General features: G+C 45.5%; 1 protein-coding gene across 4 annotated transcripts in view; it reads right to left on the bottom strand.

Moving 5' to 3' along the window:
• Positions 1-4,390: 4,390 nt before the first annotated feature.
• LOC117412445 (helicase ARIP4) overlaps positions 4,391-15,002 on the bottom strand; it is a 31,175-nt gene continuing 20,563 nt past the window's right edge. For 3 of the 4 annotated variants that reach the window (XM_058999917.1, XM_034020887.3, XM_034020889.3), the window contains 19 exons: positions 14,706-14,827; positions 14,393-14,536; positions 13,588-13,823; positions 12,924-13,106; positions 12,426-12,559; positions 11,930-12,126; positions 11,064-11,406; positions 10,671-10,848; positions 10,240-10,482; positions 10,041-10,159; positions 9,755-9,870; positions 9,078-9,177; positions 8,773-8,978; positions 8,258-8,433; positions 7,735-7,931; positions 7,241-7,437; positions 6,784-6,873; positions 6,237-6,329; positions 4,391-5,732 (listed from right to left, as the gene is read on the bottom strand). In XM_058999917.1, coding sequence (XP_058855900.1) covers positions 4,753-5,732; positions 6,237-6,329; positions 6,784-6,873; positions 7,241-7,437; positions 7,735-7,931; positions 8,258-8,433; positions 8,773-8,978; positions 9,078-9,177; positions 9,755-9,870; positions 10,041-10,159; positions 10,240-10,482; positions 10,671-10,848; positions 11,064-11,406; positions 11,930-12,126; positions 12,426-12,559; positions 12,924-13,106; positions 13,588-13,823; positions 14,393-14,536; positions 14,706-14,827 — 4,054 coding nt within the window. In that variant the 3' untranslated portion in view covers positions 4,391-4,752. The remainder of the gene's footprint in view (positions 5,733-6,236; positions 6,330-6,783; positions 6,874-7,240; positions 7,438-7,734; positions 7,932-8,257; positions 8,434-8,772; positions 8,979-9,077; positions 9,178-9,754; positions 9,871-10,040; positions 10,160-10,239; positions 10,483-10,670; positions 10,849-11,063; positions 11,407-11,929; positions 12,127-12,425; positions 12,560-12,923; positions 13,107-13,587; positions 13,824-14,392; positions 14,537-14,705; positions 14,828-15,002) is intronic. The other variant, XM_034020888.3, reaches the window with a different exon arrangement.

The following is a 15,002-nucleotide window of genomic DNA, read 5'->3' as shown; positions in this document are numbered from 1 at the left end:
CACAAGCTCCCACAGGAAAGCTTTCTTTCACACCGAATATAAGGTCAGTTAACCAATTTTTTGAAAACAAGAAGGAATTGGCTGGATTTGAACCCCATACCTCAAAAAGAACCACACAGCATGCTGGCAAATTAGTCCACTGAGCCATCTCACTTCAGTGGAAAAGCTTGCTTTTTCATTGAATATATAGGGACTTAACCAATTCTTTGAAAATATAGGAAAGTAGTAGTTGGATTTGAACCATACTCATGAATTAGTCTACCGTGCCATCTCACTTCAGTGGAAGATCCTTTTTCATTGAATATATAGGGACTTAACCAATTCTTTGAAAATAAAAACACCTGGATTTGAACCCAGTCCCTCAAGGCAAAACAACAGATCGCACTAGCAAATTAGCCCATTGTGCCATTTAACTTTCTTGGAAAAGGCTTCTTTATCATTGTCTATATAGGACATGATCATATAAATAAAGAAGGAAAATGTTTCTACAAGACAGTTTCAAATTTCTACAACTGTAACTTCCAATAAATCTTGTACTATCTAATGTTAATTAGAAGTAAGGTAGTGCATGAGTTGAGCCGCATTTCTCCTCACAGAGGAATTGATGACCACAAAGACTTTCTTTTTTTTCTTTTAATGTAAAAAAACAAATGCTTCTTATCAAGTGCTTCAACATTTAACAAAGAGATGTATCATAACCCCCTTTATATTCACAGCCTCTTTAAAAAGCAACTTCCTAGAAACTACAAATGAGACTCCTCAAAGTTCAGCAATGAAGGACAAGCGCTGAAAACGTAGACTCGAGTAGGGTACAGCACGCTGTTCCTTCAGCTAGCGATTCAACGGAGGTAGCAGAAATAGCTCAAATGAAAGTCAGGCGAATAAAAGGGGGTTTATAGTCAATGAAATACAACGACATTTAGTTCCTTTAGTTTTGTTGTTTTTTTTTATTATCATTTCAAATGTAAAAGAAATATGAACCGCCAAAAAAAGACTATGCCCAGTGTAAAAAAGAACAAGGCGATGGGAATACGATGTTTACGACCCACCGATCGACTGAAAAAACTTCAGTACGAATTCAGTCTACCCACTTGGATATGCCAATGTGACAGGGCAGTGCTTCAGTATGAATTCAGTCTACCCACTTGGATATGCCAATGTGACAGGGCAGTGCTTCAGTATGAATTCAGTCTACCCACTTGGATATGCCAATGTGACAGGGCAGTGCTTCAGTATGAATTCAGTCTACCCACTTGGATATGCCAGTGTGACAGGGCAGTGCTTTATGTTGGCGGTGCACAGTTCTCTTGCAATGTCAGCACAACGCAGGACAGTTCCATGTCTCGTTATCTACTGTACATTGAAACGTTATCTACTGTACATTGAAACGAATGCAGAGGACAAAACACTTGCTTGTCTGTTAGACCTATGGGGCGGTGTGCAGTGACTGTACCTGCCCTCTTCACCAGTGTATTCAGTGGGACACCTTCACATTGGGGAAGATTATACAGTGATAGAGAGAGCGATCATTAATACATGCGATAACAATATTCCTAATAGTTACTCTTCAGATCATGGTGTTGAAGCACACGGAGTAAAGGAATACCATGCTCACCAGGGCTTTAGCCTCTGCAGAGTCCTTTGCATCTAAACTGTTGAAGAGGATCACTGTGTCCTCATTGGGTATTATGAGCTCGGCCCTTTGAACACTGCTGCCACATTTCCCTGTTTGTCATACTCAAAAACAGTTTAACCCTACGGCTTACTTTAAGAATGGGACACATGTCTGGTGTGAGTGGGAAGCTTTGCAAATTCTTAATAAATAATAATAAAAAAAAAAAAAGCTACAAGTCACTGCACACCCCTCCACTACTGAAATGCTTCACAATACAGAACACACCGAAATACACATCAATACAAACCAGAACCGCAGGAGTAACGTCTTCCTCCACAAAGTTATTTAGAGAAGCTATACGTGATTGGCAAACAGACACTGAACAATCAAACGCAGAGTCCATTCTCACATTTTATTTGAGTTTGATGAATCCTATGATACGTAACCCCCCCCCCCGCCCCCGAAAAATAAGTGAACAGAACTCTTGCATAGCTAATGATAATCTAAGGCTTCTATTAGTAGTTATTATAATCTGATAGATGATGTGGTGAAATATATATGTAGTCCTTCTGGGGTCGGCCAACAGTCTTCGGATGAGCAAGAAAAGCAAAACAACAACATAAAAATGAAACTTAAAAACCCTTTACAAATAATTTAAAACAGTTCAAACGAGTTTTCAAAGCAGTATTCGATACTGTCCCTTGACATTCAGGTCACACTTCATTTTATAATTGAAACTTTAATCTCCAATATTCCTCATTGATGTGATGACAAGCAATTGTGTTTTTACATGTGAATAAACAGACGTGCAATAAAGGGAACACACGTGGTGCAATTATTATGTGTCTCGGTCTAATCTGCCATGATTTACATCAAAACATAATGTGAAGTTTTGTGTCAATTGAAAATATTCAACCGTATGCTCATTTTGTTGCACGCATGCATTTCTATTCCACAGCTGATAAGATTTGAGTCTGTTTGACGTGTGACACCTAGAGTATATCTAGAGATAATTCTCCAATTATCAATAATGGTTAAATCTAGACTGTCCTACAATAATGTATTAAAATGGGCAAACTTAGCATTCTGATTTTCTGATTATATTTTAAGGTCATGAATGCCGTTGACTAATTCCCTTCAAGTTGATAACAGGTTTCACATTCCCAGCACTACTGCAGCGCATTGTTTAAACAGCAGCTTGTTTGGGGTTTGCTCTAGAGACTGGTAGACCTACAGATGAGAAAGGGGTTCAGTAATAAGGCTTCAATGCTGTCAGTAAAACTCTAATAATTGAGACGATAGCTCCTACAAAGTGGTGTCTCTTGGCTTGAGGATATGTACTTATACATCTTAAAGTTTATAAGATGCCTTTTTTTAACAAGGTATTTATATTTATAGAATACATGCTTTTATTTAAAAAGGGAGGCCACTGCTTGCTTGTCCTAGTCTAAACTGGCTGTTGGTCTGAAAATGTAATCTATACTAAAACGTAATCCTTTTGACTAAGCTGGGATGTACACCATTTCATATGCAGCAAGTTAAAATGAGTATTTACTGGGAAGTACATTTCAAGTGAATCTCTGGGCAGGGCTACTGTACAGTGGTCCGGATTTAGAAATGTGCACTTGCAAAAAAATAATTTCATTTGCTGCATTGAAAGTGACGTTCAGATCCCAGCCTGTTGGGGTAATCATGGGATATATGTGACCTTTGAATGCAGTCTTAACACACTGAAACACACAAGCATGTTGCACCACAGTGTGATGCTGACTCCATGGAAGAACAGCTGAACAGGAACTGGAGTCTCTGGAACAGAAAGATTTCCAACTGGGGGAGTGGGGCAAGAAAAATATTCCAGGCTGTTTGTTTTGTGCACAAAGAAACACCGCTATTGACGGTGATAAACTCTGTCATCCGTCTCAATTCACAGACTTCTGATAAAACCCAAATGTTTAGCAATTATTATTATTATTTTTTTAAAATTCAATTTTCCAAATTGCAAAAATATGGTAGCCTGGAAAGATTTCTTCAAGCCAGGGAACAGTTGATGAGGGATACGGGTCTTCAGCATAAGCTGTGAAGTTCAGCTTCTCGTTACAGGTCACATTCGGCGAGATGGAACAAGGCATTTGATTTCCAGTCTCTGTCTTTCATTACACAGAAAGAGTGGGCTGCTGTTGCTGTACAGCATGCTGCAGAAGCAAACAGCTCAAATCCTTCCTAACTAACAATTGTTCCTAGAACATCGCCCTGTCCTAGGCTCATTAATAAAGGCTGAAATGAAATACATTCTTGAGTTTAGAGAAATACTCCTTCCAGACAAGGGCCCAGAAATCTGCACCCCCCCCCCCCCCCCCACAAACCTATTCATTTATAGATGATGATCCAAGCCCCACCCCAACCGACTTACTGGTACACCCCTTCCCCTCCCAGCTCTGTGTTTTCATAGCATCAAACACATCATTTTGACCTTCTCTCCACCTTACATTTCATGATGACCCCATTAACAAATAATAATAATACTGCAACAATTAGGCCACAGCGCCCCCCCCCATTCCAGTAGGCTGCTAATAAATAGGGTGCAGTTTAAACCAAGCTCTTGCCTGCCACCTGCTGGAGGAATGCAAACAGTTCAAGCGCATGATGAGCACAGGTATGTGTTTAACCTGTCTGAACAGGGAGTGCCAGAGGGGGCAGGGGGGCACGTTCCTTATCCCCTGTCTGTGGAGTCCTAGCACAGGACACAGTCCGAAAGCATCACATTCTACAATTCCACAGTTTAAAAGATCTGTTCTCTCTTTATTTTTCTCTTACATAGTGTTACATACAGCATTAGGATTTGTATTCGGCGATCTCCCCATGCTGCCTGATAGCTAGAGTCTCTGCACCCACCTCCACCCCTCCCCTATCAATCCCGCAGTGGATATCTCTCGCCAAGGTTCGATAGAAAGCAGATCCTCCACAAATCAGCTTGGTCTGGCTTGATAATCCTGATCCCTTTTGTTGTGTGTAGGTTAGAGGGGGTTTGTGACGGGTGGTGCGGCCGGGGGCATAAGGCATAGTTCTGTTTAAAAAAAAAAAAAGAAAAAAAAAAAAGCACACACAAGAATGCTCTCCCCCCTCCCTTCCTCTTGGTCTCACTGTCCAGTCACCTCGATCACATCGTCGTCCGAGCCGCTGCTGTCACTCTCAGAGAGAATCTGAGGCTCCGTCTGGGGAGGGAAGCCAGGCAGGTAGCCTGACCCGGTGGGTCCCGGAGTGGCTGGAAGGCCGCCTGGCAGCAGGTGAGTAGACGGGTAAGGCGCATACATCCTGGGCTCCGGCATGAGGGACTGGCCGTAGGGGAGTGGGAAGCCCGGGAGCATCCCGCCCAGGCTGGGGCTGAGCATAAAGGGGGACATGGAGGCCGAGGCAGCAGCGGAGGAGGACGACGACGAGCTGGGGGTGCTCGCCCCCCCGAGGCTGAAGGGGTCCGCAAACATCAACCGGGGGTCCCGCATCTGCCCGTGGGCTTGGAAGTAAGGGGACCCCGGGCCCATGAACATGGGGTGTCCCATCTGGGCTAGTAAGGGGTTGGCGAGTGCAGGGTTCAGGCCCATGGGTGGAAGGTTGTAACCCCCAGTGAGCGGGTAGCCCTGCAGAGGCACTGAAGTCCTTTTGCTCGTCTGCTGCTGCTTGCGTGCTGACTGCTCGTCGCACGCAGGGGTGGACGACTTGCGTTTGCTGCCCCGCAGGTCCAGGGCTTCCGCTGCCCCTCCCTCGCCCCTGCTATTCCTCCCGCTGCTGCTGCTGCTGCTTTCTGCTGGCTGGCTGGAAGCGGGGGTGTTTAAGCTGGGCCCTGGATTCAAGCCATGCATCACCAGCAGCTGTTCTGCTGAGATCCCCTGTGCACTGCTGCTGCTGCCTCCCTGCGTCTCTGTGGTCGACGCAGGATTGTCTCCGGTCTCTCGCACGGCTGCCAGAGCTGCATACTGCTGCAGCTCGCTGATGATCTCTGGGCTGTCTGGAGACAGAGGCCGGGTCAGGCTGTCTGGGGTCAGGCGCTTCCTCTTCGAGTCAGGAGACGCCGAGCCGTTGCTCCCATTGCTGGTGGATTCCAGAGCTGGCCTTTGAGAACCTGAGGAAGAAGCGACAGTTGTTTATAAATGATAGGCAGAGCAGGCAACAGCACTTGTCTATTTGAACGCAGGTGTTTCAGCAGATTACAACCACATTTGGTGCTTAACACATAATCAAAACATCTGGAATAAGGTGAATATCCATATTTACTCATCTCCCTTTTATGACACGCCTAGAAGGACACTGTGTATATACTATACTGGGATGGAAACAAGACTCCTATTTCATTGCAGTTTCACCAATTCCAGGTTTTACTACAAACTTGATTCATCACAGGTTATAGGTAACAAGCTCAGGTGTGTCTTATTAAACTCATAGTAAAACCAGGAATGGATCAAACTCCTATGCAATGGGAGTCTCATTTCCATCCCTGCAATGTACTGTATATATTCAAATAAACAAATAATGGAAAACATATAAGCACGATTGCTTTCTTCCCCTTGACCCTGGACCTTCCTTTCTGCTTTCTCTCCGAGGACGTAGTCCACAGTAACCCCCTCACCTAAAGAGCTGTCGCTGTTTTCCTGCCCCTGCCTGGACTTTCTTGCTGCTCGAACAGCAAAGATCCTCCCGTCGCTCGTGCGGATGTAGGTCCCTGTGGGAGGGAAAAGAGAAACGCATGAGGAGTGCACAAGGCTTTCAGATCCATTTTCAAACCTACAACACACAAAGCAATTAGGTACCAGGCAGTGCTGTTTTTTTTTTTTTTTTTTTAAATGTCTGCTTACTCCAAAATGAAGAATAAAATATAAGCAAAGAGCCAAAAGATCTCTGGCAGTGATACTATGGCAGCTGTATTTTAAAGACTACAACTAACCAATGCAAGAAAGTAAGTATAAAATGTGCACAATTGCTTCATGAGGCTATTCCGTGCTTTAGGTGCACTGGGTCATTTACAAATAATTTGTTTTTCAGTCTCTTGCATGTAGGTACTGGTGTGCTGATACTGCAGTAAGCCCATTACTGTGTATATTACACATGCTTACAAAGCACGAGGCAAAGTCAATTTAAGAACCCTACTAAAGGGAATCGTTTCATTCTATATTTACCTTTTGTTCCTCTGATAACATGGATACTCTCTCCAGCATTGATCCGAGCTTGAACATCAGTTAAGCTGTCAGTTCCTGGAATAACAATATCTAACACAGATTTAAAAGGGATTATTCTAAAAACAACCATGGTAAAACTGCAAATGAATAAATGTTAAATGTGCATCAGCTATCGTTTCTGTGCTTTCAAAATAAAGGGGTTCCATAATAAATCACAGATCGATTGAGCTCATAGTTTATATAAAAAAAATAAAAAAAATAAATAAATGGAAAGGCACAAACTGCTATGCGGTGGGAGCGTTATTTCAATCTCTAATGAGAAAAAAGACTGCAGTTTGAGTCATTCCAGGTTTGCTGAAAAAGCAGAGGTGTGCCTTCCTGATCTCACAGTAAACCCTGGAATATTTCAGGGTTTCAGCAATGCTCCAGCCCCTCAAGCTGCTGCTCCTGCCTCTACCTGTGGTGGTGACGATCTTCTGCACAAGCACTCCGGCTTGCTGTAGGAAGTTGACGGGGAAGTTGAGAGCGGAGCTGGACCCGGCGATGGAGGAGCTCGCCCCCATGGGAACCTGCCGAGGCATCATGGGAATGGGAGTGGACTGGACCGGCCGGACACTGGCTACTGGCTTCTCATCCAGCCGAGGAGGGGGCCGCCTGGAGAGAAGGCAAGCTGTCAGTTTCAGTTACTAAACGTTTCAATTTTAGGATTAAAACACCTGTACATGTTTAAAAACATGAACACAAGAAGCCCTCGGTCCCTTTTTATAAATGACTACAACATGTATGTGTACAGTTGTGTTAGCAAGAGAGTGGGAAGAATATGGAATATGAAATACATTTCTCCACATTTTACACTTACTACTATGTAAATACTGGATGCCAAAGTGGTTAATTGCAGCCTGTGCTAGTGTGCCCTCACAAATCACAAGCACTCATTTCAAAAGCATCTACCAATTTCTCTGGCTGAATGCAGGGATGTTGGTCAGACTTTGGTCACTGGCAGGGTAGTAGTGTGCGTAGGACGGGCGGGTGTAGGGCACACAAGCCCGCTTTTCATCCTCATAGCTTTTCTTTGCTGCCTTCTTCTCTGCCTTGGTGAGCTTCTGCTCCTTGCGATCCATCAGCAGAGACTCGTGCTGGAAGGGTTGCTGTGAGGGAAGGGAAGGAAATCAATCACTGACCACGTAACAGAGTAAAAACCAATATAGCCAGCCTCACTGGTATCTTCACAGCTACGGTAGACGAAACCCTTGACTTTTTCAGGCACAACACAAATAAAATCAGATGTTTTTTTATTTTATCGACTTGGGCAACAACCTTAAAACCATTAAGATGTCTTCAGCTTATCACAACACGTGCATCGCTGGTGTGTTCTTTCTTAAACAATGCAAGTTTAAAAACGTGGATGATACAGGAGATGGGTGGCGCCACTACCCATTGTCAGGATATACCTGCGAGGGGCATCCCTCTTTACCTTGGTGATGAAGTGGGGGTACAGGGTGTAGGCTCTATGCAGGACCCTCTCCAGGTGCTCGCTGGGTTCCAGTTGGACCTTGGCTGGGGCCGGCTCCTCCTCCACAAAGTGTAGCAGGGACTCCACCTCCCGCCGGGTGAAGTTCATCACAGGGTTCAGGTCATCCACTACTCTATCTGTGTGGAGGAGAGGGGGGGGGGGCCCTCCACATTAAACTGGTTGCATATTCATTTGTAATTGTTTCAGTTATTCAAGTGCCTTTTAGGACCGACAGCATTCCTGCAGGAGGTTCAAGTGACATTGGCACAAGATCAAGGCTGCTAAGCGGACAAATTATGGGTACAAATTTTAAAATCTAAAAATCAGGCTGTCTTGAGTTTGTACCAACTGCAAACGCTAAGCTGTGTCCTTCTCCTGGGTGGGATCGTTTCTCCACATTCTAGTGTGAGATTCTCCAATTAAAAAAAAACAAAAAAAAAACCAAAAAGTATTTTTCTGAATAGCTGTTTGGATACCTGACATGCCCTGCTTGGAGATCTGCCGGTCGTAGATCTTCTTCTCCAGGGTGTAGTCTGACACCAGGCGATAGATGTGGCAGGGCTTCTTCTGCCCGTACCGGTAGACCCGGCACACGGCCTGGGCATCGTGACACGGGTTCCAAGAGGCGTCGAACACCACCACCCGATTAGCACCCACCAAGTTCACACCAAGGCACCCCGCCCTGGTGAGGCACAAGCAATCGTCAAGAGATCTGAAGACCAAACTAAAACGGAGTCTAGTTTCTATTGTTCCCGTGGGTCGAGGTTTTGAGGAGGCTTACCGCGTGGATAGGAGGAAGAGCCAGGCTTTGTCATTCCGCGGGTCATTGAACTGGTTTATTAACCTCTCCCTTTCTGATGTCGAGGTGCCACCATCCAGCCCTGTGGAAATAATATCAAAACGTACAATTCGAGACAACAGAAGACAGCAGAATTCTACAATCTGAAGTGCAATACGAGTGTACAGACTTTCTCTGGCCAGTGACTTCATTTATAAACTGATGATTCATAGTGGCTGAATAAAATAAAAAATAAAAAACTTACCTCCCTTCTCCTCACATACAGTACTATCAAATGGACTTAAAACATTCGCGGACAACGCAAGGGCCGATAAGAAAAACAAAAAACAGAACAGATCGAGTAACTGCGGGAAATGTCCATAAATGTACAGCAGATGGCACTGTTATACAGCAAAACAAAACAAAACAAAACAAAAAATCTGGATACAGATACTGGATTCCCATCCCTGCTTGTTTCCTGATAACAGGAAGCTAGTGGCAGCATGCACGAGTTACACGGCGACCGTACATGTTGCCCAAAAAGAGTTTGTTTGCAGAATCAAGGTTTACACTTTAGGGGGCGCTAGACTTAAATCTGTGTCACTGACTATCCGCCTAGTGCTTTGCAAGCACATGCAATATACAGGCTACACATTATACGAGAGCTGCTGTGCACTTACTATAGTAGTTGACATTTCGCACCCAGTTGCAGCCCTGACCTTCTGTCCCCCGTGAGTCTGGCATGGGCCTCTTAGCCAGAAACGCCTCAATCACAGACAAGGTAGAGAGACTTTGGCTATGGAGTTGAAAAAAAGACAAACACAAAATACCTACACGTTAAAAAGCAATTGGGATTTTTTTTTAATTGACATACAACATAGTGATATTACAGTTCTTGGGAAGGAACTCTAATCCCATTGGGGCAGGGCTGTGTAGGGTCCTGGCGTACTCTCGCTTCACCCTTACCTGAAGACAAGGAATTTATCTCCCTGGCTGACACTCTCGTCTATCAGGTGAAACAGCAGGACCATTTTGGCCGAATTCTCCAGCAATCCTGTCTGGTAGTCGGACATGATGTCTTTCGCCTGTAACAGAAGCATAGTAAGGTCACTCATTTGAGCCGACTCCCGAAAGGCGTGTCTGATCCTGATCTCGGACTGCATACCCATTCGTAGGTCATGACCTGATTAGCCTTCTCCTGCATGACGCCCAGGCTAATCCCCCCCAGGTTGTACTTGCTGTTGGAAGCGTCTGTCCCGGCTGCAGTGCTGGGCTCCGGTTTGGGCTTTATCCCTTGGGGCTGGCAGCGGTTGTTGGACGTGGTGATGTCATCCAGGTCAAGGTCCTGCTCGTTGGCCAGATTCTGCTTCTGCAGGACCTCGTACAGAATGTCCGGGTGGTTCCAGATCTGCAGGGATGAAAGAGTGCAGGCATTGTTAGAGTCGGGGTCCTGGGGATTGAACTGGGCTCTACTTGTGAATTTACGTGGTCAATTAATTACCGTTTTCAGTGTTCAAGCTGCGAGACCATCAAAAATGAATATTCTTTGTTGCACTGCTCAAGGAGTTGAATAGGGGGGGGGCTTGCCAGACGTACCTTGCAGCAGACGCAGAATGCTTTAAGGGGGTTCAGCCCCAGCCAGCCGCTGTTGCCCGCCTCTCGGAAGCGGTCCATGAACTCGGTGTAGAGGGCCCTCTGGATCGGGGAGAGGCGCACCATGATCACGTGCTCCTCCTTGGATGGGAGGTGGTTTTGCAGCACGTCGTGACCCCGTCTGCAAAAAAAAAAAAAAACACGACATTCACAATCAAACTGGTACTAAATGACCTATAGTAATAAAAGCAGAGATTTCTAGTTATAAAATCCTTCCACGCACAGACGTGTGAAATTCCAGCAAATCAACACTATTAATGTTGTACACTGTTATAAATGATAAAGTGCCGGCACTGGGTAGCGTTGAAAAGCCGCTTCAGTGTGGCTCAGGCTTACCTCTGCACGAACCCCTCCAGCAAGCTGTGCAGCACGTGGCTGCGGTACCTCATGAGCCTCCTGTCCTGGGGCGTGCTGTCCATACACTGCCCGTTGAGGATGGGCCTCTCGAACATGTTGCTGAACTCCTGCCTCGTGCCCAGGAAGTCGGGCCGCACGAAGTCTACCATGCACCAGTACTCGATGAGGTTGTTCTGAAGCGGGTAACCCGTCAGCACCACCCTGCGCCGCGTGTGGATGCTTTTCAGGGCCTGCGAGGTGCTGGCGTGGCAGTTCTTAATGCGGTGCCCCTCGTCACAGATCACCACGTCTGGGCCAGGCCTCGACAGAGCTTTCTCCATCACTGAGTGAACCAGACGGGACACAATGAAACACGGCACAATAGATCCGTGCATGCCTTATATAACAGCATAAGAGACAGGGATGGAAATTGCACAGCAGTTTTAGCCATTCCTGGTTTTACTAGGAGCTTAGTAAGACAAGCTTGTTCCCAATATACTGTGGCTAATTAAGCTCATAGTTAAACCTGGAATGAGAGAAACTGCTATGCAACAGGAGTCTTATTTCCATCCCTGAAATAGTACAATTCTCCCTCTTTAACCTTCTCAGCTGGTTTCACAGACCCTGATTAGTAGTAATATTGGACTACCTCACTTTGCTTAAAGTAGTTTGCTTGGAGATCTCCACTTACCCCAGGTTCCTGACCACTGTGTTATAACAGGTGTGCAGAGTAATGTTATTTTTCGTAATTAACATGAAAGAGATAATATCAATATACAGATGTGTATTTGTTTGGCATATTTGGTTTATTTTGATTAACACGAGAGGACACAGAGCCGAGCCCGGCGCTCATTTCAGTCTCTTACCTTTCAGCAGTTCCTGCTGCCTGTCCTCTTCATCCAGGTCAATGATGACGGGACCCGTGGGCTTCTTGGGTTTCTTCTTCCTCCCCGTGACAAAGCTCTTCTTCAGCGAGAGCAGACGGTACATCTCATAGCCCATCAGCAGCACGCCACCACCCGCTGACCAATCACTGATCACCTTCGCTCGAGCTACTGTTGTCCTGTCAAAAGAAGGAGAGTCTCTAATGAGATTTCAGCACTGTTTACAGTGCAAGCACAAATAACTACAACAGAAACTTCCTATTTCACCCTTATAAGCTTTATTAGCGATATGTCGTGAGCAATCATCAGGAATCCAGCCAGAAGCCTTGCAGCAATATCAACACGCTGCTTTTCCTCTCAGGAGATGCTACAAGTAGAAAACTTCAATGTGCAAGATACTGGATGATTTTCATAGGACCACTCGACTGCTGTGGAGGATTGGCTGCGCTGTAATTTGCCCTGAAGCTGGCACACTTACTTGTGTTCGTCGTTGAGGATGTGGACTTTGCAAGTGCGGGGCAGGATCTCCTCTGGGTTATAGTCCTGGGGAAGAGCCTCTTGGGCTGGCAGCCACATGTTGAATTCAGCCAGCCAGTTTTGCAGCGTGTTGACCTGGGATTAGAAAGAGAAACACACAAAATGCTTTCAAAACAGACCTGAAAAAGAAGTATTCCCACGCCACAAGTTCACTGTCACTGTAGTAACAAAACACATTAACAATCATTATTTGAAATAATCTATGCATTTGCTATAATACACTAATCTACTTTGTGAAAATTACTCAGAGAGAAGCATTTCAAACTGCTTTACATTCAATTACAGTGCTTCTTCAGGACACATTAACAGTAAATTGTACTAAAAATAGTCCTTTGGTAATTCATTTATTTCAAAAAGTCATGATCAGTTTTTATTTTGAAGTGAGATAGCTATGTAAGGCAGTACTATGACCCTGAATGCGGGTGGCTGCAGGACTCACAGGCACGATGGCGAGCACAGTCCGAGCGGAGGTGTGGCGCAGAAGGACGTCCACGAAGGAGATGACCTGCAGGGTCTTGCCGAGGCCCATGCTGTGTGCCAGGATGCAGCCAAATCCGCTGCTGGTTTTAAAGCGCTCCAGAGACTCCACCAGGTTATCGTAGAGGAAACGGATCCCACCAATCTGGGAAAGGATGGAGAGAGAGAGAGAGAGAGAGAGGATACATTCGGTAATTGTGAGTGAAGCCTGAATGCACATCCTGTATAATGCAGCAAATTCAGTTTTTATTGAACGTTAGAGATTAGTTTCTGGAAGCCTGAGTTTGAGCTTGGCGTAGGTCGAACGTGATTTTAATTAGGTTTTCTCAAATCACCTCACTATTAGATGGTGGACTAGTCTTTGCTTAAGAGACACCCGGGACTGGATAAACAAATTGCACTTGTTGAGCTATTGTGAGGACGCTGTACAAATGACCTTTCTTTTTTTGCTGTTTTTCACAACAAATATTGAAATGATTTACTGCCCTAGTCGATTCCACTAAGGATTTTACAATATCAGTTCATGTGCCTCTTCTGGCTGTCACTCAGAAGACGAGACTGCTTCACCTGAAAGAGGCGTAGCATGAGAAACCATGTTTTCGGCTCTCGGGGAGCAGAGTGGTTACCTGGTGTGGCTTGACGGCCCGTGCCAGCTGCGGGGCAAGGTAGAGGTCCTTCTCTGTCGACGGGTGGTTGATGTTGACCAGGACACGGCCCTGGGCGTCAGGGTGGTTGAGGGCGTCGTTGATGTGTGCCCCGCTACTCTCCTCTGAGCCGCCCACCCCCTCCTCCTCCTCCTCATTGGTCGACTCGCTGCTGATCTGCAGGGTCTCCTCCTCCCCCGAGCTCAACTCGATCACATCTGCACAGGGGATCAAAGGTTACAGGTCAGATATACTGCACAGCCAGCCTGGCCATTCAGGTGGGAGTTACACAACCACTGCCAGTTTGTTCTACTTGAAGTGCATGGAGGGCAGTTACACAATCACATCTAATGGGCAGTTACACAATCAGGATTACTGTTTTAATAATCAAGTGCTCAGTGACTGGTGACTGGCATATAGCAGGGGTCAGCTGTGTGTTCAGACGAGCAGATATACAGCCGTGGTCGAGTTGTTTTATTCTGTAAATTGACATTAAAAGCCACCCTTCAAAAATCACTTTTTGCTAAGGTAAGGCAAATCAATTCAACAGGTCACCGTGCTTATTAATAATTACCCTAAATAATGCAATTTTTATGTAAAAGACAAGACTGCAGAACAACAAGGGAATTCAGACTTTAAAATCAGGACTGTTCTAGAAACTCAATAGCAGCAGAATTCTCCATGTGTGTCCAAAACCAAGAGTTCCTCAGTAAGCAAGTCTTGATTCTTGGCTTCTCCCAAGTTGCGGGTCAGTTTGCGGTTTTGTGCCGGTTTTACAAACTCTTACCGTCCCTAATGCTGTGCAATATTCTCTTGGTCTCATCCTCACTGGCACTCCCACTGCTGTTGCTGCTGTCCAGGCAGATCACATCCTGCTTGGTGGCATGGGGTGTGCTTTGGGAAACCTCGTCAGTCCTTAGAACTACTTCCCCTGAAAGACGACAACAGTACAACTGAATGCAGACGCATTCAACTTTTAGTTAGAAGCTGGTTGCTGCATGCTTTAAGATAGTTTTAAAGTTGGGGACTTTATCCAGTCACGTGAAAAGCAGTTTCTAGCCCACAGCCCTTGCTTCAGGCTCCCCTGCAGCTGCACTCACCTTGTATACAGTCAGGCACTGGGTAGTCTTTCCTCTGCTGGTCCAGCCGCTTCCGCCTCTCCGCCTCCTCTTGCTGGGCAGCTTTGGTCACCGCTTCAAGTTGGTGCTCACGCAAGAGCTTTCTGCAACAGAGCAAGGGGGGGGGGGGTGTGAAAACACGTGTCAGTAAATTCTATACAATGAAATGCACACTAGAACGGAACTACAAATCTTCAGGTGTACCGCACAGTATTTTAGCATTGAGTTTGTTTGCTTTATGTTTATTTGTAATTTCCCTAAATCCCATTAAGTCAACAG

The sequence above is a fragment of the Acipenser ruthenus genome, chromosome 25 (assembly GCF_902713425.1).
Source record: "Acipenser ruthenus chromosome 25, fAciRut3.2 maternal haplotype, whole genome shotgun sequence".
Taxonomy (NCBI): domain Eukaryota; kingdom Metazoa; phylum Chordata; class Actinopteri; order Acipenseriformes; family Acipenseridae; genus Acipenser; species Acipenser ruthenus.
The sequence above is the reverse complement of the archived record's forward strand: the minus strand, read 5'-3'. Positions and strand labels throughout refer to the sequence as shown.